General features: G+C 54.5%; 7 protein-coding genes across 7 annotated transcripts; 4 read left to right on the plus strand and 3 right to left on the minus strand.

The window, feature by feature from the left end:
* Positions 1 to 925: 925 nt before the first annotated feature.
* Positions 926 to 2,051, plus strand: JCM15063_005408 (uncharacterized protein; the record flags this gene model as incomplete). The annotated part of the gene is made up of 5 exons (XM_076679542.1): positions 926 to 996; positions 1,067 to 1,166; positions 1,349 to 1,701; positions 1,772 to 1,948; positions 2,027 to 2,051. The coding sequence occupies 5 exons, from the start codon at positions 926 to 928 to the stop codon at positions 2,049 to 2,051; spliced, it is 726 nt and encodes a 241-aa protein (XP_076533264.1).
* Positions 2,052 to 2,362: 311 nt separating this feature from the next.
* Positions 2,363 to 3,922, plus strand: JCM15063_005409 (uncharacterized protein; the record flags this gene model as incomplete). The annotated part of the gene is made up of 3 exons (XM_076679543.1): positions 2,363 to 2,760; positions 2,862 to 3,348; positions 3,416 to 3,922. 3 exons carry the CDS (start codon positions 2,363 to 2,365, stop codon positions 3,920 to 3,922), a joined length of 1,392 nt encoding a protein of 463 aa, XP_076533265.1.
* Positions 3,923 to 4,363: 441 nt separating this feature from the next.
* JCM15063_005410 (uncharacterized protein) lies at positions 4,364 to 7,345 on the minus strand (the record flags this gene model as incomplete). The annotated part of the gene is made up of 16 exons (XM_076679544.1): positions 4,364 to 4,460; positions 4,537 to 4,610; positions 4,680 to 4,754; positions 4,816 to 5,007; positions 5,082 to 5,234; positions 5,299 to 5,372; positions 5,438 to 5,479; positions 5,551 to 5,586; positions 5,656 to 6,100; positions 6,170 to 6,239; positions 6,305 to 6,378; positions 6,441 to 6,652; positions 6,721 to 6,802; positions 6,866 to 6,923; positions 6,990 to 7,060; positions 7,274 to 7,345. 16 exons carry the CDS (start codon positions 7,343 to 7,345, stop codon positions 4,364 to 4,366), a joined length of 1,827 nt encoding a protein of 608 aa, XP_076533266.1.
* A 1,420-nt stretch (positions 7,346 to 8,765) lies between these two features.
* Positions 8,766 to 9,305, plus strand: JCM15063_005411 (uncharacterized protein; the record flags this gene model as incomplete). The annotated part of the gene is made up of 3 exons (XM_076679545.1): positions 8,766 to 8,904; positions 8,973 to 9,034; positions 9,126 to 9,305. 3 exons carry the CDS (start codon positions 8,766 to 8,768, stop codon positions 9,303 to 9,305), a joined length of 381 nt encoding a protein of 126 aa, XP_076533267.1.
* A 773-nt stretch (positions 9,306 to 10,078) lies between these two features.
* JCM15063_005412 (uncharacterized protein) lies at positions 10,079 to 12,782 on the plus strand (the record flags this gene model as incomplete). The annotated part of the gene is made up of 15 exons (XM_076679546.1): positions 10,079 to 10,258; positions 10,429 to 10,459; positions 10,524 to 10,603; positions 10,667 to 10,706; positions 10,767 to 10,777; positions 10,842 to 10,918; positions 10,981 to 11,065; positions 11,132 to 11,233; positions 11,298 to 11,495; positions 11,568 to 11,686; positions 11,754 to 11,850; positions 11,914 to 12,118; positions 12,189 to 12,317; positions 12,397 to 12,543; positions 12,622 to 12,782. 15 exons carry the CDS (start codon positions 10,079 to 10,081, stop codon positions 12,780 to 12,782), a joined length of 1,662 nt encoding a protein of 553 aa, XP_076533268.1.
* Positions 12,783 to 13,495: 713 nt separating this feature from the next.
* On the minus strand, positions 13,496 to 17,389 carry JCM15063_005413 (uncharacterized protein; the record flags this gene model as incomplete). Its single annotated transcript, XM_076679547.1, has 10 exons — positions 13,496 to 13,617; positions 13,694 to 13,773; positions 13,838 to 13,906; positions 13,973 to 14,631; positions 14,699 to 14,768; positions 14,838 to 15,222; positions 15,327 to 15,481; positions 15,548 to 16,785; positions 16,919 to 17,033; positions 17,112 to 17,389. The coding sequence occupies 10 exons, from the start codon at positions 17,387 to 17,389 to the stop codon at positions 13,496 to 13,498; spliced, it is 3,171 nt and encodes a 1,056-aa protein (XP_076533269.1).
* Positions 17,390 to 18,660: 1,271 nt separating this feature from the next.
* JCM15063_005414 (uncharacterized protein) lies at positions 18,661 to 20,909 on the minus strand (the record flags this gene model as incomplete). The annotated part of the gene is made up of 4 exons (XM_076679548.1): positions 18,661 to 18,783; positions 18,859 to 19,434; positions 19,554 to 20,221; positions 20,282 to 20,909. 4 exons carry the CDS (start codon positions 20,907 to 20,909, stop codon positions 18,661 to 18,663), a joined length of 1,995 nt encoding a protein of 664 aa, XP_076533270.1.
* Positions 20,910 to 21,154: the final 245 nt, after the last annotated feature.

Consider the following 21,154-nt stretch of genomic DNA (forward strand, 5'->3'; position numbering starts at 1 on the left):
CTGTGAACAGGGGAGCAAGTTACAGAAAGGATGGCACAGCTCGGTCAATTGTCTGGGTAGGCAGAGCGGCAAGTGAGAAAGAGAAGACTTACAGCCTGTAAGAGATGCAGTTGCAGTGATAGGCAAGGGGCAGCCGTCAGCACGAGAACCAATGCGACTCCCTTCAACCTCGAAGAAGCCCATCGGACGGGCGCTGCTGTGGAAAGAACAGAGACATGCCTTGAAGAAAGAGGACGAGTTGGCGGCTAGGTACTGTTTCGACAAGGGGAGAGGTCAGGCTACGAGGCAGGGAGAGAGAGGTTGATCGACGAGATCTCGGAGAAGAGAGACGAACAACCTGTGAGAGAGGCGCGCGAACAGGAGGGCGGCAAGTCAGCACGAGTTGAGCAGCAGCAGCGCGAGAAGATTGTGCGGGCTCGACTTACCGGGGTCTTTGCTGCACGAGAGGAAAGAACGCGGGAAAAAGAAGAGGGAGCGAGGCGGCAACGGTGCAAAACTCGCCTCGCAAGTCGAAAAAAGCTGGGACACGCTCGCCCAGGCGAGGCGCGCCTTCTCTCTCCTCTTTTTTCCCTCGTCTCAGTCGTCGCGTAAGTCTCTCAGGCCTACCCGTCCACCCCGCCAACCTACAGCGTACGCCCTCCGACTCGCGCCCCGTCTGCTCGCCCCCGGCCACCCCCGATCGAGGGTCGACAAAGTTTCGGGCAACTTCCACACCCGCTAAAAACCACCACCACCACCTCGGGCGAGCGGGAACAGGGTGCACAGAGACACAGAATGGGGTCAAAGCAGGCATGGGCTAGGCAGCGCGGGGGCTAGATGGGCAGGACGAGCGAGAACGCGAGCGACTGAGATTCGCCCGTTAAATTCAACGCCTGTGAGCCAAACCCGCCGTGACTGACCCCGCTCGCTCGTTCATCCCTGCAGCATGAAATTGTGCTTTGCCAACCCTGCCACCGGGCAGCAAAAGACCATTGAGATCGATGACGAGCGCAAGACGTGAGTCTCTTCACTAAGTCGCACCTCTCGCGCGACCCAGTCCCGCTGACCCCGAGGTTGCACGCGACAGTCGCATCTTCTACGAGAAGCGTATGGCTCAGGAGGTTGCCGCCGACGCTCTCGGAGACGAGTTCAAGGGCTACGTCTTGAGGATCACTGGTGGTAACGACGTTCGTCCATCCTGCCTCGCTCGCTGTCGCGCATCGAGCACGCGCTGACCCCGCTCGTTGTTCATCTCTCTCGCTCCGCCCGCTGTCGACACCCTGTACTCGACGCCGCGATGTGCATCTTCGACGCCTCTCCACCTGCTCTCGTCCTTTCGCGACTACAATCGATTCGCCCCCTTCAACAGAAGCAAGGTTTCCCTCTCAAGCAGGGTGTCCTTGTTCCCCACCGTGTCAAGCTCCTCCTCTCCAAGGGCCACTCTTGCTACCGCCCTCGCCGCACCGGTGAGCGCAAGCGCAAGTCGGTCCGCGGTTGCATTGTCGGTTCCGATGTCCGCGCCCTCCACCTTGTTGTCGTCAAGCAGGGAGAGAACGACATCCCCGGCTTGACCGACGAGGTCCTCCCCAAGCGCCTCGGTCCCAAGCGTGCGACCAAGATCCGCCGCTTCTTCAACCTCGACAAGTCTGACGACGTTCGCAAGTTCGTCATCCGTCGCGAGGTCGTCCCCAAGAAGGAGGGAGCCAAGCCCTACACCAAGGCGTAAGCGAAAGCCATTCTCTCTCTCTTGTCCTTTTTGCTCATGACTACGTTTGCTCTCTCGGGGAAACAGTCCCAAGATCCAGCGCCTCGTCACCCCCGAGCGTCTCCAACGCCGCCGCCACCTCCGCTCGCTCAAGCGCAGAAAGACTGAGCAACAGAAGGTCCAGATTGAGGAGTACAAGGGTGTCGTTGCTAAGCGTCTCGCCGAGAAGAAGGAGGTTGTCAAGGCTGCCAAGGCCAAGAAGACGTAAGTTTTTGCCTGCCGTTTCATTGTACTCGAAGCGATGATTTTGCTCACGCGAGGGTTTTCTTTTCTCATCTACAGCGCCGCTCGCAAGGCTTCCGCTTAAAATGTCTCTTTCGGGATCTTTTGTTCACGGACAAGTAGGACTTTCAATGGCAATGACGATTTGATGTTGAAAGTTGTACGCGACGAACATGCGAGTTAGTGACAACTCCTTCAATAGCTGGAGCGCGTTCAAAGGCAAAGAGACAGACGGGAGCAGTCTGTTGCATCGCTCAATGATATTGCGAGGCTGCAAAATCGCACGAAAGCTCCGGAACTGCGGCGAAGTGAACCGCACGCGCCCCCTCTCCCGGCATTTGACCGCGGTGGGCGTATGCTTGTCAGTCAACATCTTGTACGAATCTTTGTACCATCATGCCGCCTGATCGACCTCGGAGGTCAAGTTATGCATCGGTCGGAAGCTATTCGAGCTTCTTCCGTCGTTCGAGCGCGAGCGTCAGTAGTGCATCTCCCTCGACCTCGTCCTCCTCCTCCCTTTCGTCTGCTGCTCCTTCTCCGCCTGCATCGTTCAATCCGGCAGTCCAGCGACCAGTGTTGACGACTTCCGAACGCGAACAACCAGTGACTCGAGCTGTTGACGATGCTGAAGCGTCCGCTCGTGTTGAAGAATCGCTCGAAGCCCTCTACTTGTCAGCCGCAAACGTTGGTTCAAACTCGTTGCGTTCAGTCTCGATCGAAGCAAGACTTCGGATCCAAGCCGAGATCCGCAGGATTGGGTTCACGCCTTCACTCAGGTTGTGGTGGCTCGAACGGTCAGCTCGCGACAAAGACTTTACCCTATCCGCTCCGCCGTTTTTTCTTCTTCTCTTTCTTGAAGCGCTGAGTACAGTGTTTGTGTTCTTTTCTTGCTCAGCCAGAGGGCAGACAAGAAACGAAACCGCCTTGGAACCGAATTCACCTCGAACAATTTGCAGTCCTCGGTCAATCCCGTCTTTGTGCACTCTGCGAAATTGACGACGGAGCCCGCACAGCACGCGTCTCCGACCCGTGCTAGCACGATCGAGAGCTGCTCCGTTTTCAACTCGAGCACAGATGAACCCGATTACTTGGCTACCTCTAATTTGCCACCTTCAACTTTCCCGCCCGAATACCCTCTTTCGCTCGGAAACACCAACACGATTCGGCGCTACACACGCGATATTGCTGATTCCGGAACGTCTCGCTTTCTCTTCTCAAACGAGATCGAGCGAGCGTCGCTCGAGCCTCCGACGATTGAATTGCCCGCTTTGACCCTTGTTGTAGCCGACTGGGCACGACGCAAATGCGTGGACCCTACTCAGCTTACATGCGCCTATTCACCTGCTTCCGACTGTATCACTTTCACTACTCAACATCTTGATGTAAGTATAGGGAATCTGCTTCGTAATTCTCTCTCTCGCAGAGTCTGAACTTTCTTTCGGTCGAAAGTCATTGTACACTATTCATCTTCCAGTCGACTCGATCCACACTGTCGTCCTGTTTCATTCACTGGGTCAATCTCGCAGCGTCCTACTCTTGATCCGAGATCCATTTCGCGACGATCCTCCAAATTTCACTCGTTCGAATTCAACTACACCTCTAGAATCTGAATCGATCTTTGATTTCACTCCAAACCGAGTCGCTTCGACCTCTCCCAGTTTTACAATCGAACTCGATGGAACTTCTCTCATTCCTCCTCTACTTGACAAGATCGACAAACTTTCACCTACGCTCTCTCTCGAAACGAAGTTCTTTGTTGGACCTTTCGATCCTCTTCAAATACGTTTGGAAGACCTTGCGACCAAACTCGTTCTACAACAACCACAACAACAACAACATTCGAAACTGGATTCTCGAATGGATGTTCAAGCTCAAGCTGCTTGTATGAGGAAGGAACTTCGATTCAAAATCGCTAGGCAAAAAACGGTATTGTGGGCGAGACAATGGTGTACATGATTTGTGTTCTTCACAAGTCCGTACAAAGCTTGAGTTCCTTTCTGCGTAGATACAGAGCCGCTTGATGTAGACATCCCATTCATTGCACAAAAAAAGAGAGTCATTTGTCGGTTGTCTTTTCACGGTTTGATTACCCCTCGAAGAGCTTCTCGCTTAATTGAAAGAACAGTCTAATGAGAGATTCTGGTTGATTGTATATAGGTTGCAAAGGATCTATTCAAAAGAGAAGTACATGATTTTCTTCTCCGAACCCGAGGAAGGAGCACAACCCAAAATGAGAAAACAAACGAGAAGGACGCAAAGAAAACCAGATTAAAATGAATGAGAGTGTTCTCCAACGTGGGAGAGTATGGTGAGTGTAGAGGAGAGAAATGCGAAACAAGAAACACAGGAGAGAGAGAAGCGCCAAGAACGCTCGAGCAAGTATGTGGAGATGCGGGATCAAGCCTCGTTAGCACGCTTTTGCTCCTGGACAGACTCGTCGTCCATAGCTCGACCAGCAACGTCTTCTCCCTCGACGGCGTTGTGAGCCTTGGTACTATTGCGGGAAAGAGCAAATGCGTCAGTTAATCATGCAGCGACATGCATCCCACGGCATGGACAGAATGACGTACAGCTGAATGTTGTGGATACCGAGAGCGAGGAGAGGGGGAATGACAGCGATGGCAGTCGCCGCAATCAAGAGGATCTGGAGAAGCGATGCCAAGCCATTAGCATATACGAGTGAGGATGGCTAGCTCGAACAAGGCTCGCTTACCTTCATGACGTAGTCGTACGCTCCAATCACACCTTCGTAGATGGGCGAACCCTTGGGGTAGGACGCCGCGGTGGTCTGTGAAGAAATAGCGACAAGTCAGAAGCAACCCTTGAATGTGATTGAGACTGCAACTTACGATCGAGCCAAAGATCAAGGTGATGTTGGCTTCGGGGAGAAGACCGACGAGGCGCTTGTTGAGCTCCTCGGGCATGTGTTGCTTCCAAATTGCCGAAGCGATGGCAGTGCCGACAGCGTTACCGATTTCGGCCAACAGGAGGATGAAAGCCGTCACGGTCGCGACGGTCGAGTGAGGCACACTCGCTTGGGCCTGTCACGATTCATCAAGGGGTACCAAGTCAGTCTCGCGCATGTACCACAATCTGACGGCGGGAAAGGACGCACGAGAAGTTGACTGGAACCGGCAGCGATACCACCTCCAAGTCCCTGGAAGACTTGGCAGAGGACGAGTCCGGCAGTCGATCCGTGCGCACCCTTGGTCTTGATCATGGCTCCGAGCGCGATCAAACGAACGCAGAGACCGCAGACGAGGAGCCACTGGAGACATCGCGGTATTATCAGCGTTTTGAACCATGTGACACGATAGCGTGCGTGAACAAACCTTGGTGCGGTGGAAGTAGAGTTGGTAGAAACCAGCGAGAATGGCTCCGAGGGTGAGAGCGAGCGTTTGCGTGTCTGACGAGGGCGTACGAATGTCAGTAAAGCATACGCCACAAGAACCAGAAAGGTTTTCAGCTCACAAGCAAAGTATCCTTGGTCGGCAACTGACCATCCACGGGTGACTGGTTTTCGTTTGTTTCCCTCTCTAGTCAGCATCGGCAGACGACGAAATGCAGGTACGCAGGAGACATACCATTGATGAAACTGTACTGGTAGGTGTACTGCAAGTCTGCAGATCATGAATCCGAATCGAGTCAGTCGTGCGAGCGAAACGGAGCCTGCAACGGACAGAACGTACAGAACGAGACAAAGTCGAAGAAGCCGATGAGACCGCAAGCCAAGATGGTCCACGACTTGAAGAATTGGAAGGGGAAGAGAGGCTTCTTGGCCGCGAAGCGCTCGTACGCGATGAACGAGAGCAGGATCACTCCACCGAACACGAACAAGATGATGACCTTGTAACTGTTCCAGTCGAGCGTCGATCGGTTGACGAGGGTGAGCGGCAGGAGGAGACACGCCCAGCCGGCACCGAAGAGGATGAGTCCGAGGGCATCAAAGTCGACGAGGTGGTCGCGAGTTCGCTCGAGGAACGAGCGACCATCAAGAGAGTTGCCGCGCGCGGCAGTTCCACCGTTCTTCTCGACGAGGTCAGTCGAGTCGAGTCCGAGCTTGCTGGCACGGTGCTGGGCCCAGAAGAGGGTGCCGACGATCGGCGAAAGCACGACCGGGATGAGGATGATGAACTGTGCCAAACGCCAACAGTAAGCCCGTCAGGTCCCAAGGTGTACGTAGCGAATGCATTCAATTTTTACCATTCCGTAACCCCAGTGCCAGTTGGAAGTTTCGAGAACACCCTGAGCGATGTTGGACGAGACAAAGGCACTGTCGAAGCGAAGCATTGATCAGCGAGGGATATCATTTTGACCAAGGTCAAGGACAGAACAAACTTGATGAAGAACCAGATGCTGGTCAACGACGAGATGAGTCCACGCCATCGGAGGTTGGTGCAATCGGCAATGACCTGCGCGGTACGAGATGGTCAGGGTCTCTGAGCGAGCATATAGGTCTGCTGGGAAGACTCACGATCTGGATGAGAATCTGGAGCGAGGCGTAACCAAAGTAGTAGATGATGGCACCGGCAGCGTAGGTGTGGATGTTCTTGCAAGCGGCGATGATGATGAAACCGAGGCAGTAGAAGAAGGCCGAAGCGCAGAAGGCCTCGGCACGACCCACGACGTCGGCGAACTTGGCAGCGAACGGCTTGGTCACGGCGAGGATGATAGCCTGGGCCGTACCTGGAAATGGGTACAATGCTCAGGACCATGATCCACCAGCAAGGGGTCGCGGGCAAGGAGGGACCCACCAATAGCTCCGATAAGACTATGTGCCGAGAAGTCCGAGGTGGCATACGATTGATACTGATAAGTCGTAGTACCTTCGAGAGACTGTTTCGACAGCTGAATATGAGCTTGCTGTCACTGGAACCCACACGAGGGAATCAAGCTCACGTAGATGTAGGAAGCAAGTGCGACTCCAACAAAAAGCGCAATCTTTGAGTTGCGGCCCCTGAATATCGAGGCGAACAAGCCCAGTCAGCGGCGGCGCACGCATCCTCAAGCGGGCAGGACTCACCAGACGCGTTGAGCGTTCTCAACTTTGAGGGTACCGGGAGTGTATCGAGGAGGTGGAGCATCGATCTCGGACTGCCAGTTTAGCCGGAACAAGCCGAGTCGGCGAGAGAGATACGACGCAGACGGTGACGAGCAGAAGCGCAGACAGGAAGAGGACAGATAAGAGCCGAGGAGGAGGTCAGCTATCGCACACGAAGAGTGACTAGTGCCAACAGATAGCACTAGCGCGAGCGAGAGTTTGCCAAGCGGGTGAGGGGCAAAAATCGGAAGAATGCGAAAACCCACATGGCGCTGCGTCTCACGCGGTGTAGACTCGAAGTCCTCCGATGTCTTGTACTCTTGCGATGAGCTTGACATGCTGAGCGACGATGATCAACAGCAGCGAGGGCGCAGGAGAGGTGTGCGAGGCAGAAACAGAAGAGAGAAAAAAATCGATGGATTAGATGCGGGCGCCCTCGAATCGAATCTGATTCTGATCGGCTGCGTCGCCGTCCCTCCCCGGCTTCCAAGACTCTCGGCATCTGATTCTTGACCCCTTCCCCGAGCTCGATCACTTTCTCTGCTCGGCTCGAATCGCAATCAATTGACTTCGTCCCTGCTTGACTCTGTAAGTAGTACGACTTCACGCTTGACGATCATGGGAGATCCTCTTGCGGGCAAGCTGTCTGTCTGCATCAACCAGCGAGCACATTTCCGAAAAAATCCACCTCGACCGACGTAAATATGGAACGTCTATTACCGTCGCTGGGCAAACAGCAGCGTTCAACCTCTAGGATGTCGCACAACCAGTCGAGCGTGCAGTATACCGGTCCGCACCGGCACCATTGCCAGTCGCATTTACAGCTGGCTCTTGCCAAACCGGTGCACGTTCATGCATGAGCTGAGTCTACAACCGTCCAACTCAGAGTCGCAGACAGTACAGTACAGCACAGTACAAATCGAGAGTCGAAACGAAGTGGCGTGCGGGGCCTCGAATGAGTCGTCGGGACAAGATTTCCGTCAATAGGACTCGGGTCGGAGATCCCGAAGCGACCTTGCCGTGTTGACAACTTGAGGGGTACGGGACTCGCGAGACTCGAGAGGGTCTGAACTATGTTTAGGATGCGAGCATACTCGGCTCCCGAGCTCGAGAATGCGGGTTTCTACACTGCAGGTGATCGCAGTGGCGGGATACGACTTCGGAAACACAGCACCAATGCCTGAGTCTTGCAATGATGTAGAAACTTAGTCGTCTTTTAGCAGAGGCTCAGCAGTCTCGACGTGCAAGCTGGATTCCGGGCATGTTGTATCCCCGATGGCGCTCTTCCCTTCACTCTGTCTTTGTTCAGGTATAGTCTACCTCCCGCTGTTCTAGCGATCGCCTGTATTCGGAAACAATTCGCTAGAGCGAGCACAATGAGAACCCCGATGGACACGAACGAGCCAAGTCCAACTTGAAACCTAGCTAGCCTTGACGATTTGGATCAAAGTTGCAGTCTCGAGCGCTTGTTGTAGGAAGAAGCAGATCGTGAGCCGGATGAGCTATTGAATCGGTAGTACTAGTGTCGTCAGGTCGTGAGGTGTAGAAACTGATTCATCGCATTGACAATTGTCAAGCGGGAGGGCGATAGCGGATCCCAGAACAAGCGCCTCTTATTCGGAAGCAGTATATGTCATAGTTACGGCTGTTCCTTGGTGGGAGAGCAATATCGCCGGAGATAGAGAAGAGTGAAGAAGGGAGAATGATCGATATCGACTTCATCGCTTGACCTCATCATCTGCTCGGTCTCGTCTGATCATGGCATTCAAGTACCCTGGGTCGTCAGCTAGGAAGCCTATTGTGCCGCCCCCGATCCCTCCATCGAAGCTGCCGCAAAACATCGCGCCGACTCCACTCTCGAAAGGCATCCAGTTCACCGCCTTCACGCTCGCTGCTGGTGAGCACAGTCTGTCTGCTACTGTGCATTGAGCGAGCTCTCACTGATTGGAACCTCCGCTGGAACAGGATTGACGGCCTACGCCGTGTTGCTGTACGACTTTGGCGAGCGAGAGCATGTCTTTATGCCTGTACGACCTATCTCATCCTCGCATTGAGAGTAAGAAACCCGATCAAAGCTCGATGACTGACTTGTAGTTGGAATGCGCGCTCATTCGACAGGTGCGGCGGTGGTTTGATGCCAACACTCGTTCGTTCTTTACCCTGTCTGAGCGCGAGCGGCAAGTCCTCAACCCGACCCAAAAGACTGCCGTACCCGATCGACGTACTCCGATCGAGTTCTTCAAGGAGAACCCTCCAGCACTCGGTACGAAAGAAGTCGTCGACGAGAAAAAGGTTTGAGGCTGCATACGGCAGCCAGAATCAACAGCGTGCATCCTCGAGATTGCGCGCGACGATGTTTCACCAGAAGGTGCGAGCTTGAGCCCATTGCAACCATCTCCTGAAATCCTATCGTAGCTGACTCGCGCTATTCTGCTATTATCCTTTTTTTTCTTTTCTATCTCGCCTTCCCCTCATCCTTGAACCGTCGCTGCGCATCAGGCTTGGCAGTGTATCGTCGAGATGTGGCGCTATTCACACATCGCTTGTTGTATTGTACTGCTTGGCAAAATATCAATCGCACCTTTTCGCAAATCGAAATCCGTCTCGATCACGTGTGCCTGACCGCCCTGAGAAGATGCGACTTTTCCGGTCTTCACTTCGCGGTAGGGATACTGGCGATTGCAATAAAGCCAGAGATCATTGCTCTGATCAGGTTAACAAGCCTCGTAGAAGAAATATGGGCTCGAGAAAGTTGAGACATGCGCAACCGCTCAGCCGTACCCCGGAAACGTGAGATCGGTGGAAGACTTTTCTCGCTGTCTCTCCACAAATTCGTTCGTTCGTTCATTCGTCTTCCGACAGATAACGAGAAGCCATGTGAGTGGCAATCGGACCGTAGAAGCCATGCGCAAGCGGTACAAGAGACTGACGTTGAACGCTGTGCGCTTGTCCCTATTGCCGGTGATTGTTTGTTGCGATCGACACGAGTAGCAGCAAGGGTTCCGCTCGCATTCAGTCCACTCCCGACAACCGATACGGTCCACTCGAACTCCTCGTACCCAAAGGCAACCATGACGACGGGCGAGAAAGATTACTCGCGATCAACTTCGCTCGAGAAGGACTCGGCGCCATCTCCACCGCTCGAGAGTAGCACCGCGGAGGATGGATCGAGCCTCGCCAACAGCGATGATGCGATCTTGGCACGCATGGGATACAAGCAAGAGTTCAAACGCGAGTTCACCAACCTGTCGGTGAGTCTCGGCTGCCAACCCTCGTTCCTTTCGGGCAAAATGTGGGAACAGTGGGACCCGCTCCACCGCGTTCGGCTTGAATCAGCAATGACTCGCACGCTCGCCTGCACGCTCCCGAGGCAAGATGCACGTAACTGACATACTTGTACTCGTCGGATCCGATGAGACAGACCATCTCGTTCGCATTCAGTATCATGGGAGGCAAGCCAACAATGCGTTTCTCCCGCACCAGACCCGCGATACTGACTCAGACTCACTCCTTCAGTCGCATCGTCCGTCGTGACGACATTCAGCACGCCCTTCTCCCTCGGCGGTCCTGCTTCAGTCGTCTGGTGTTGGTTCCTGGTCAGTTCTTCTGCGTTCTTTGATCGAGACTTTACCCTAAGCAAATATTAAAACTGTCCGTAGGGAACATTCATGTGCTTCTGCCTGGGCACTTCGATTGCCGGTGAGTCGCTGCACACCCACATGTTTCGCATTACGAGTGGCTGACCCTCTTCCTGAGCAGAAATCGTTTCCGTTGGTCATTACTCCCTCGGGTCAACACAATAAGCTTCTCAAAATTGACACTTGCTTTACTTAGGCATACCCTACGAACGGAGGTCTCTACTCGGCGTCCGCTTACCTGGTGCCGAAAAAATACCGAGCGATTACGGGCTGGTACGATCCAAGCGCCGTATCAGACTACCGCGCTCTCCACTGAATATTGTTTGCGCTTGCAGGTCTGTCGGCTGGCTGAATCTCATGGGTCAGGTCGCTGGTGTCGCTTCGACTGCATTCGGTTTGGCCCAGATGATCCTCGCTGCCGTATGTCTCCCAGTCTCGCTGCCACTCTCAACTGCTCAATTGCTGAATTTGTATCGGGGTAAACAGGTCTCACTCTCAACCGAGACTCACGCTGAACCGTTTGTCGCAAACGCTTGGCAAACTTACCTCGTCTTCCTCGGCATCTTGCTCATTCAGGGTGTCCTCAACGTGAGCACTGACTCCTCTTTACCCAGAGATCGAAAAGATCGCTAACGACCTATCGAGAGAACAGTCTTTGGGCACCAAGTACTTGGCCAAGATCACACAGACTTTCGTTTTCTTCAACCTCGGAACCGTCCTTGCCGTTATCATCACCCTCTTGGTCAAGACCGATGTCAAGAACTCGGCCTCGTACACGTTCACAAAGAACATCAACGGTTCTGGCTGGAACTCGCAGGGCTTGACGTTCCTGCTCGGTCTCCTCTCTGTCGTGAGTCTGCTTTCTCTCGATAGGGAAACGTTTCAAACGCACGCAGCTGAACCGACTGCTTTGGTCAATCAGCAATGGACCATGACCGACTACGATGCGACTGCCCACATCAGTGAAGAGGTCAAGCGTGCACAAATCGCTGCTCCGACCGCCATCTTCGTCGCAGTCATCGGCACTGGAATCGTTGGATGGTGAGATCCAGTCTACATTCCAAGCTCCCCAACACCTGCTGATACAGTCATTTGCTGTGTCGAACAGGGTCTACAACATTGTCTACGTTTTGTGCTCGGGAGACATGGCCGAAACTAAAAACTTCGGTGTTTCGGGTTACCCTCCCGCTCAAATCATTTGGCAGGTACGACTCGTTGCCTATCAGCTCTCTGTGTCTCTTGCATTTCTGCTCACACCTCACGTACAGAATGTCGGTCCTACGGGCTTCTACATCCTCTGGGCATTCATCTGCTTCGTTGCGTTCCAAGTCGTCACGACCGCCACCCAGGCCAACGCACGTTCGTTCCACGCTTTCTCTCGCGACCACGGACTGCCCGACCGAGGATTCTTCACCCGAATGAGCAAGAACAAGATCCCCGTCAACGCAGTCTGGCTTGTCATCTTCATCTCGGGTGAGCACAAGACTCGACCCTATTCCCAAGCAAGGGGTGTTTCGCTGACCATCTGCACATTCTCCGTCAGCTCTCATGGGTCTCCTTGTCTTTGCTTCAATTGTCGCCGTCTATGCAATCTTCGCCCTCGCCGCAATGGGAATGGACTCGTCTTACATCATCCCTATCGCTTGCAAGATGATCTATCAAGACCACCCTGGTCCGTCTAGTCTCGTACTCCCGGCGCGATCACATACGAGTTTGCTGATTTTGAACTTGCCTGTCCTCGATTTGTACAGAGGTTCAATTCAAGCCTGGACCTTTCCACCTCGGCCGTGGACCTCTCAGTTGGATCGTCAACGGAATTGCCGTATCATGGACCACTTTCGTCGTCATCATTCTCGCACTGCCTACGATCCGACCCGTCGATGCCGAAAACATGAACTGTCAGCCCCCTTTCTTCTCCGCTCGACGCTGTTCATACTCACAAAGTTGCTGACTTTTCTTTCTCGCTCGGGTTGTAGACGCATCGGCGGTGACCGGTGGAATCATGCTTCTTTCCTTTATCTGGTTCTTTGCCGGAGGTCGCAAACACTACACTGGACCTCGCAACGTGCTGCACGACGAGCAGGTTCAGAAAATCGCTGCGACTGGTGACGAGCTTGTCGATTCCGGCAAGGACTAAAAAGCAAAAACAACAACAAACAACCCTGTTGGTTGCATGCTTTCTCAGAACTTGCTTTGTTTTTCAACAAACTTTCCCCATCTTTGGCTTTTTTTTCTCGAGAGCTTTTCAACCCGTTCCTTTTCCTTAGGACCTTGTTTCAATGTGCTGTTACTTTATCATATCATTCGTCGTCGTAGTTAGTTGCTCGTCGTTTCTAGGAGCTGTACAACCACCCCCACACACAAAAACATGTTTATAAAATCTATCCACTCTTGCTCTACTCTCGCGAATCTTGCGACTTTCGAACCGAAACCTTGAGATTGAGACAGGAGCAGAATTTCAGGTGTTTGGGTACAGCTTCTCTAGTCGGGTTCCGCAAAAAAACGTATGAGGATCGACAGGGGAGAAGAAGAGGGAAAAAAGAATCAAGAGGTTTATTCGTGTATCGGGGTATCAGTGCGAATGCCGTTTATGAGGGTATCATAGGGAAAGGTATAGAGGATAGGATAGAGTTGAATAGAGAGGAAAAGAGGTTAAAGGGAGGGAGTAACCCCGTGCGACCGCGAGGTGAAAAACGAATTATTCTACATCGATTCGCGCTCGCAGAACGGGGAGGACTTCGTTCCCTTTATCCTGTTGACTAGCCTTCGACGTTTGTGGTCGTGGGAGGTCTAGGGTTTTGGGTGAGACAAGAGGCACGAGTAGGACTCGTCGGGGGGTTGGAACGACTGTCAGGGTGGCGGGATGGGCATGCCAGCCGAGGAGGCGGGCGAGTGTTCAGGTTTGGTGGCGTCTTGTGACTGATCAAATTCGTCGATGAGAGCTTGTCCTGCAGCAGGTTCAACCTCGGTTCCTGTTTCGAGTGAACCGTCCAATTGAGTCAAAAAGGAGAATTGCAGAAGAAGCATGAACAAGCGAGTATGACTGACCATCGCGGCTGACTTTGATCTCCCGATTGCCGTTGAAGCTATTGCGGATGTGTCGAGTTCGCACAAAGGGCAGTCGGGTGCTGTAGCAGGTTTACCAGTGTCAGAATTTGCGGAATCTCTGACGACATCAGACTGCAAGCTTACACCTTGATCCATTCGACCGCGAAGGGAGTTCCCCAAGTCGAACTCGATCCTGATCGAGCGGGCTTACGGCTGTCAATCAGGCGGACACTGGTCAGCTCGGTCGCATAGGAGCAAGAAGGGTAGTTGCTGATTTACCCATCATCGTGATCCGTTCTGACGACTTCTTCTTCGCCTGTCAGCGTGTCGATGCGCCTGATGGCGTCTCGGAGAGTGCCCGGTGGTACTTCCTCATTCGCGGCGCGGTTTTTCTTGGCTGCCGTACCAGAATCGTACGTCGCAGCTTTACGTGCTGCTTCGGCGACTTCGGGCGGCAGGTGCAGGTTCCTCGCCGTGACGAACGCCATGAGCTCCTGTTCGAGGGCCATTTCTTGTCGAGCCTCGGCATTGATCTCACTGGGTAATTTGATCGGATAGGAACCTCCATGACGATGTTCGGCCTCCCGATTCGATAGAGGCGCGGTTGAAGGGGACAGACTCGCAGGCGAAGCTTGTGTGAGGCGATGTTCGGAAGGCGTCAAGAGGATGGTTCCGGAAGACGGGAACGAGTTAGGCTCAGCGTCCTCGGCGTCCTCTTGTATCGTCTGCGACGGGATCGAAAGCGACGTCGACGAGACTGACGAGTCTCCGGCCGAGATCGGTCCCGAAGAGCCCCATGACGGACGGGAACCTTTGCCCGACGCGACCGAGGCGATAGGACCGCTCATTCGCGCGTATCCGTACCACTCGCCACTGCCGTTCGCGCTGAAGACGAGGTAGACATCTTTGGCAGTGCGGAAAGCTTGCTGAAGCACAGGCTGATTGGGTTCGTGGTAACATTAGCTTCGGGCACTTTTGCCGAGTAGCGTCGAAAAAATTGCCCACCTCGTTGTGAGGCTGTGTCGCCCACAATCCGCTCTCAACGGACAGTTTCAGATCAGCTTCGTCGTGACTCCTGTTCGGTACAGAAGTAGACCAGAGTCAGTCCTGTCTTGCACGATATGGCCAGATCCTGATTACGCACTTCATGATGAACCAGCGCTTCTCGAAATGCTTGGCGAAGAAGCTACTGTTGGTACTGGTAGTGCCGGCGGATACGCTGCTCGAACTTTCCCGACGTTTCTCGAAAGCTTTCGTAGCAGAAGATTTGGGCTCGGAACCTTGCTCGTCGATCTTGAGCCGAAGGATCTGTTCGGCTTCGTTCATACGTTCGCGCTGCAACTTGACGAAAGCTTTGTGAATGCCGCCAACGCGCTGCGCACCAACACCGGTTTTCGATTCGTCCTCCTCTTTGCGAACTCGGCAGAGTAAGGTCTTGCAGCGAGGATCGTTCGGGCGAAGAGACAAGCCGTTCGCAACCGTGATAGCGTGACGAAGGTGTATTTCCGAGACGTAATTCACAAAAGCACCTGTGAACGAGATAGCGCAGCGAAACCAAAGCGAGCAAGCAGGCAGTCAGCGGCTTGTAGGTCCCAAGCGCGCAACAGAGCCACCGGAAAGAGCAGAAGCATACAGTTTGATCGAGCAATGAGATGAATCGATTCGACGCCGGGTGTGTCGAGATCAATGTTGTCAGACGAGATGATCCCCATTGCGTGTGGCGAGGGCCTTGTCACGAAGAACTGCCAGAGTTCAGAATGCGAAGCATCGGAAGGCACGTTACCGACCCTATTGGGGCAGATTTAGGGCGGTCAGCGATCAGCTCGAAGTGACAACACGAGGGGGAAGACGCACCAGAGTGCGAAAGGTGAATGGGCTGGAGGTTTCGGGAGGTTGCCCTTCTTGGGTGCTACTCGACCCTTTGGATCCCGCGTAGCCCGCGCGGGCTTTGCTCCTTGTGCACGTGCAGCTTCGCGGAGGCGAGTCGAGGCTAGCATTCCGCGAGACACTTCCTTCGGCGGCGAGTATACCTTTGGGATTGACGTGCTCTGCGGAGATACTGTTTTCGGAGGGAGCGGAACACTGGCACCAGGCCGAGGCGGAATGGCGGGAGGGGGCCGGAAAGGTCGATAAGCATTCGGAGTGAATTGCGCCACGTGATTGCTGCCAGAGTTGTGCGTCTGTAATCCCGACTGATTCACTGGCTGTGGTCGGCGATTGTCGCGCGTGTGTTGTTGCGACGCCGGCCACGCTTGTGGATACGGGGTGTAGGGCTGATAAGGATAACTGGGGACGAGGGTCTGTTGCGAAGCTTGCCGCCAGCTGGGCTCTTCATGCCGAGCAATGTAGCTCATTTGGTTTGCACCAACGTGCTCTGCTGTATGCCCAATATGCGCCAGCACCGGAGCAGATGAGATCGGGTATGCTATCTGATTCTGGTGCCGTCCCACGCCCGAGTACCCTGGAACGTCCGTGTATGCGTTCGAAGGTGCTTGTGCGTTTGGTAGTGGAGCGTAGTGGCTACGTTGGGCAGGTGCCGCGAAGTAGACTGGCTGGTAAGGATGTGGAGGCGACGCCGGATGGCTCAGAGGCTCATTGTAATGTTGCGCAGCAGGGTAAGGCGGCGCGTCATGCACATAACCAGAGAGCATACCCTGAGGGCTGCCAACATCGGGGCAAGCTTCAGGCGAGGTGTCATTCGCGAATGGAATGCCACCTTCGAGCGGACCTGGATAGCTCGAGGGTGTCGTCACAGCACTGGCGTATTGCTGGTACCAGAGCGAGGACGACGAGGAGTATGGTGAACCGGTCGAGTACCCTGCCGACTGGTCCGAGATCTGCGAGACCTGCGAGATCTGAGAAGGGTGTCGCGGTTGTCCGGCAAGAAACGGCGGCTTCGCCGTAGGGTGTTCGGGCCCTGATCGGCCATGCCCGGTTCCTCCGCCTTGCGGCGAGCTATACGGGTATGTCGGATGATACCCCTGACGCAACGAGTTGAGGCTCAGCGGATAGTTTGTCCCGTCCGAGGAGGCCGTGGGCGAGATAGAGTGCCATCCCTGGGGCGGAGTGATGCGATGATGTTGGTGACTTGGCTGCGTGGGATTGTATGGACGAGAGGAGGGGCGTCGAGTAATTGGCGGTTCGTGCGACCGAGGCGGTTCCGAGGACTGATTCACCGAAAGTCAGCCCACGGACGCCAGGACCTGGAGCAGAAGCGAGACTTACGAGCGAATTGTTCCTGCTCACAGACGGTTGCGACGAGCTGTCTCCCCGCTGAGAAGCTGCAGACTCGGTAGGCGAGGTCCGGATCCGCTCGACCGCGGTTAGATCGGTCGACGCCCTGGAATGCGTCCCTGTGATACCGGTTCCGAAGAGTCAGCTCTGCCACTCTAGACAGTCTCAGTTGAGAACAATGCACTTGCCTGGAGTCCGTTCACCCTCTCTCGCCTCGGCGGGTTCACCGCCATCCTTGAGCGTGAGAGCCTTCTGCAAGAGCTCGGCGACCCCGTTGCTGGACAGTGGCGGCGGAGACGGCTTCGCGGTAGACAGGCCTTCGTCGAGCGGTGGGGTCGAGCCTTTCTCGTCGGGAGCAGATGCGACCAGGTCCACCACAGATCGGACGATCGAGGTCGACATCTGGTCTTTCGGCGCGGGCAACACGGCTAGAGGGGCCTCGAGAGGCCCGGTAGCGCTCATGCGAGATCGCACGAGGCGCCGAGGCGGAGAAGTCGTGCGCGCGGCGGAGGGCGAGGCTGTCGAGCGGTCACGACCGAGATCAAGTCAGTTCGGTCTCTGGCGCGAAGTAGCCACCAGCACCTGGCATGCCAGCGAAAGGCGAGGCGTACCCCGCAGTTGAGAAGGCGAGCAGGCCCAGGCGAGTCGGCAGCGACGTGCGGGTTCGAACAGGGGAGAAAAAGTTCCTGCGGGCGGAGAACGGCCGGTGTGAGGCGAAAACTTTTGGCTATTCGCTACGATGCTGTCAGTCTCGAGCGAGGAGACCAGGACGTGCAGCCGCTTGTGCGGACGGGCGCAAGATGATCGCAGCGCTCCTGCCGAGACCGCCTGCGGAGAGTCTGCTTGAACATCCTTCTCGAAGCAGGCGATCGTCATTGATGTCGTCACTCGCGCTTGTCCCTCCGCCTGTTCGATGTGCTTTGCGCTGCAGATCCCGGACGTCGACGCACCTTCTCCGCACTCCCGTCGATCGCTCTTCGCTCGCATGCGCGCCGAAAAATCGGCACGCATTTCAGCTTCGTCTACTTTTGTCGGCTTCCACTCCTCCAATCGCTACACTGTGGTGTCGCAGTGAACCGTCTCCAAGGCAGACATCCTAGAGCTAGCTGTACTTTCCAAAATCACACCCTCTGGTAGTCTTTGCCCATCCCGACGTCGCAAAGGGCGAAGAATGTCGAATCTAGATTCTGTAAGAGCGAGCCGGGTCCCTGCGCACCTATGAGTTCTTTTCAGTTCGCTGGGCTCGCCCGAAGATCGGCGTAGTCGCAATGAAATCTTATTGTCTGCCCGACCCAGCATTTCTGATCAAACTTGGAGCGTCCCGGATTTTTCTCCAACCCGGAAGCCGAAGCGAATAAAGCATGACACGCACATATCGGCATCACTTTTGTATCCGAATGGATCTGCAATCCAGTTCTGCGCGCCCAAAGTGACGACACCGAGAGAGATCCAGACTGCTTTCCAGCTCCGAGGAGCGCGCTTGGACGTCAGTCTCAAGCGTCACAATCCGCCAGAAGGAGTTGTCGTCAGCTTTCTCTTGAGCGCTATCGTGGGTGTGCCACACGCCTAGAATACTGCGGTCACTTCTCAATTTCATCTCTATTCGATTGCAGATACGACATCAGGGATATGGATGAGGCCCTCCTCGACCGAAAAATATATTGTATACATATTGAGGCGTCCGAACCAGCGTCCAGCACTGCTTCGGATCGTCTCCGACAGTGATAACATGTCTATGTGTTGTTCCAAGGAGCGACCATGCCTTGAGCTTCGTAATATTGGTGCAAGATCCCCGCGGTGTAACCCGAATAAGTAGATTGGGGCGTCCCGATAGTTTCGACTCCCCTGGCTGCAATCTACACGTGAAAGTCCTCGACATCGAGATTAGTGGCATTGCTCAGAAAGTGTGAACGAGTCAAAAGGCAACGAACCTCGGCTTCGAGGAAGGGGTACAGGAACTTGGCCATCTCGGATCGGTCAAAGTCACTGATCCATTCCGCCTCTGTGCCCGCCGCCAACCGCGCCAGCGCCGGTACAGCACTGTCACTGACTCCAGGAGTTGCCTCCGTAAAGTCGGACAAGACGAATGCACAGGGGAACCAATCGAAAAAGAGTCGGAGCGAAGGTTCGGTAGTAGGAGATCGAGCATCGGTTGCTATGTACAGGGGAGTGTTGAGTCGAGAGAGCACTTTGTCATTCGCGGGCCACAGCGCTTTGCGACAGTGGAGTGAGGTCGAAAGCGGTTGCGAAGGTTGACCCTTACGAGCTCGAGGCTCGAGCTGGCGGCGAGAGAAGCCTTGTATCGGGTTAACGATCTCGATGAACGACTCCTCGACGTCGTCTTGCCAGAGTGCGGGGGTTGTGGCGGATGTAGGGTTGCGGCGAACGGTCCTAGCGTTCTTGTCCGCCGATTCGGCGATCATGCGATCAATCTCCCTCGCTTTGATACCGAGCACGTTGTGGGTGAGCTTGCGGAAGATTGACACCATGTTCTGGCGCGCATTTTTCTGTAGAGCGGGCGAGAGGGAAAGGAGTCAGTACTTGCGTTCGCGGATCGAGTTTGGCGCAAAGAACAACTCGCATAAAATATGCTGGCTCTCTCTTGACTTCCTGTTCGTGCGTGCACGGCGACATAACTTCCAAGACGCTCCTTGACCGCATCACTGATTGCATCGAGCCCTTCGTTTTCAATCACGACACCATTGAAAGTCTTCTCGTAATCGCGCTGGTTCTCCTCGTTGGCGAGGTTGAGCCTCGAGCCACTGAAGAGACTTCCGAACTGCAAGAGGCGTTTCTGCGCGATCGGGCCTTCGAGGAGGTCGTCGAGGTCGATTCGAGACTGAAACAGTCCCAGCTGAGTTGGCGTTTGTCTCGAATCGTAGATCTGGTAGGATCGACGCTCCTCGTCGGCAAAAACATGAACATCCTCTGGCGAGAGTCCGAGTCCGCCGTGTTCGAGCTCGAGTTGGAACCAGCTGTGAGACGAGTTCCACCTATCGACGAGTTGGCGATCTTTGAACAGTTGGGGATTGATCAACCAGCTCCAACCGACATAGGTCCACTTGTGCGGGTCATCGCATTCTTTCCGTTCGGCAATCAGATGCGAGTTGGTCGAGCGCGCGACTGGCAGGTCTGGGTGTTGACCGGCTTTGCATTCCTCCGAGAATACGACTTTGTCTGTGAGGTCTGTGCCAGCGCCCCACGGAATAGCATTGCCGAGTCGAGCCGGCGGGAGGAGCAACGTGCGGTTGAGCAATTTGGCAAGCACGAGCGCGTTGACCAGGGATTTTCGCTCTGCAATTTCGTGATCCATCAGTTTGATGGTACTCTGTGGTCCAGGAATCATTGACTCACGATTATGGAAACCAGAATGATTCTCAAACGAGAGGTACTTTATACTGGGATCTCTGGATGGAGGCCTATCAAACGGTCGTACGTTCATGGTCTGTACCGACGTACTCTGTTGTACTGCATCTTGCTCGATAGTCTCCGCTGGCTTTGCATCTGCGAATGGTATCCGTTCTCCTTGCGCTGGTTCCTCTGCAATATCGAGATTGTCTTTGGTCGATTCTGGACGGTCGACAGGCACGATGTCTTCTTCATCTGTGCCGTTCCAACCCCATCCGAGATGCATTTTCGTGACGCCAAGACTCTGCCGCTGAGCCCATTCTCTCCATTCGAGTAGACGCGAGTTTCGGGTCCCGTCTTGACTGTCGATTTCGGCAGTTTCGTGGTCCCAGAATCCTACAGAGAGGATCACGATCCCCACGAGTGCCAAACAAATCGAGAGGTGCGTCCTTCTCCGCTTCGTTGTAGACGACGAGAACGACTTGCTGCGAGTTGACGAGGCACGAATCGCTGTATTCGCTGATTCGTACGCGTGGGATTGCGGTAGTAGTGGTTGTGCAGCGGGTTCGAGGATCTGACTTGAGGATCTGGTATCCGTGCGGGCTTGGACGCGCGACGAGGTAGGTGGTGACATCTCGGATTCGATTGTAAGGAAAGCGAGCGACGAGTCGGAGGTGAGATCTCACCACCCCTCGGAAGGGGGGAAACAAGACAAGAGTCGGATGATGGTGAGAGGTTGCGAGTGAGGCGTAAAGAGAGCAGACAATGCATGCATAATTGAACATAATGTTTTTGATCAAACGTTGAGAGACGCGTCAACGACGCGTCTGATCGCGACGGTTTCGACCACAACCACGCAGACGCTTCAGCTTGACACCA

This window comes from Sporobolomyces koalae, assembly GCF_050403365.1.
Source record: "Sporobolomyces koalae JCM15063 DNA, S_koalae_JCM15063T_v1_ctg24, whole genome shotgun sequence".
In the NCBI taxonomy this organism is placed as follows: Eukaryota; Fungi; Basidiomycota; class Microbotryomycetes; order Sporidiobolales; family Sporidiobolaceae; genus Sporobolomyces; species Sporobolomyces koalae.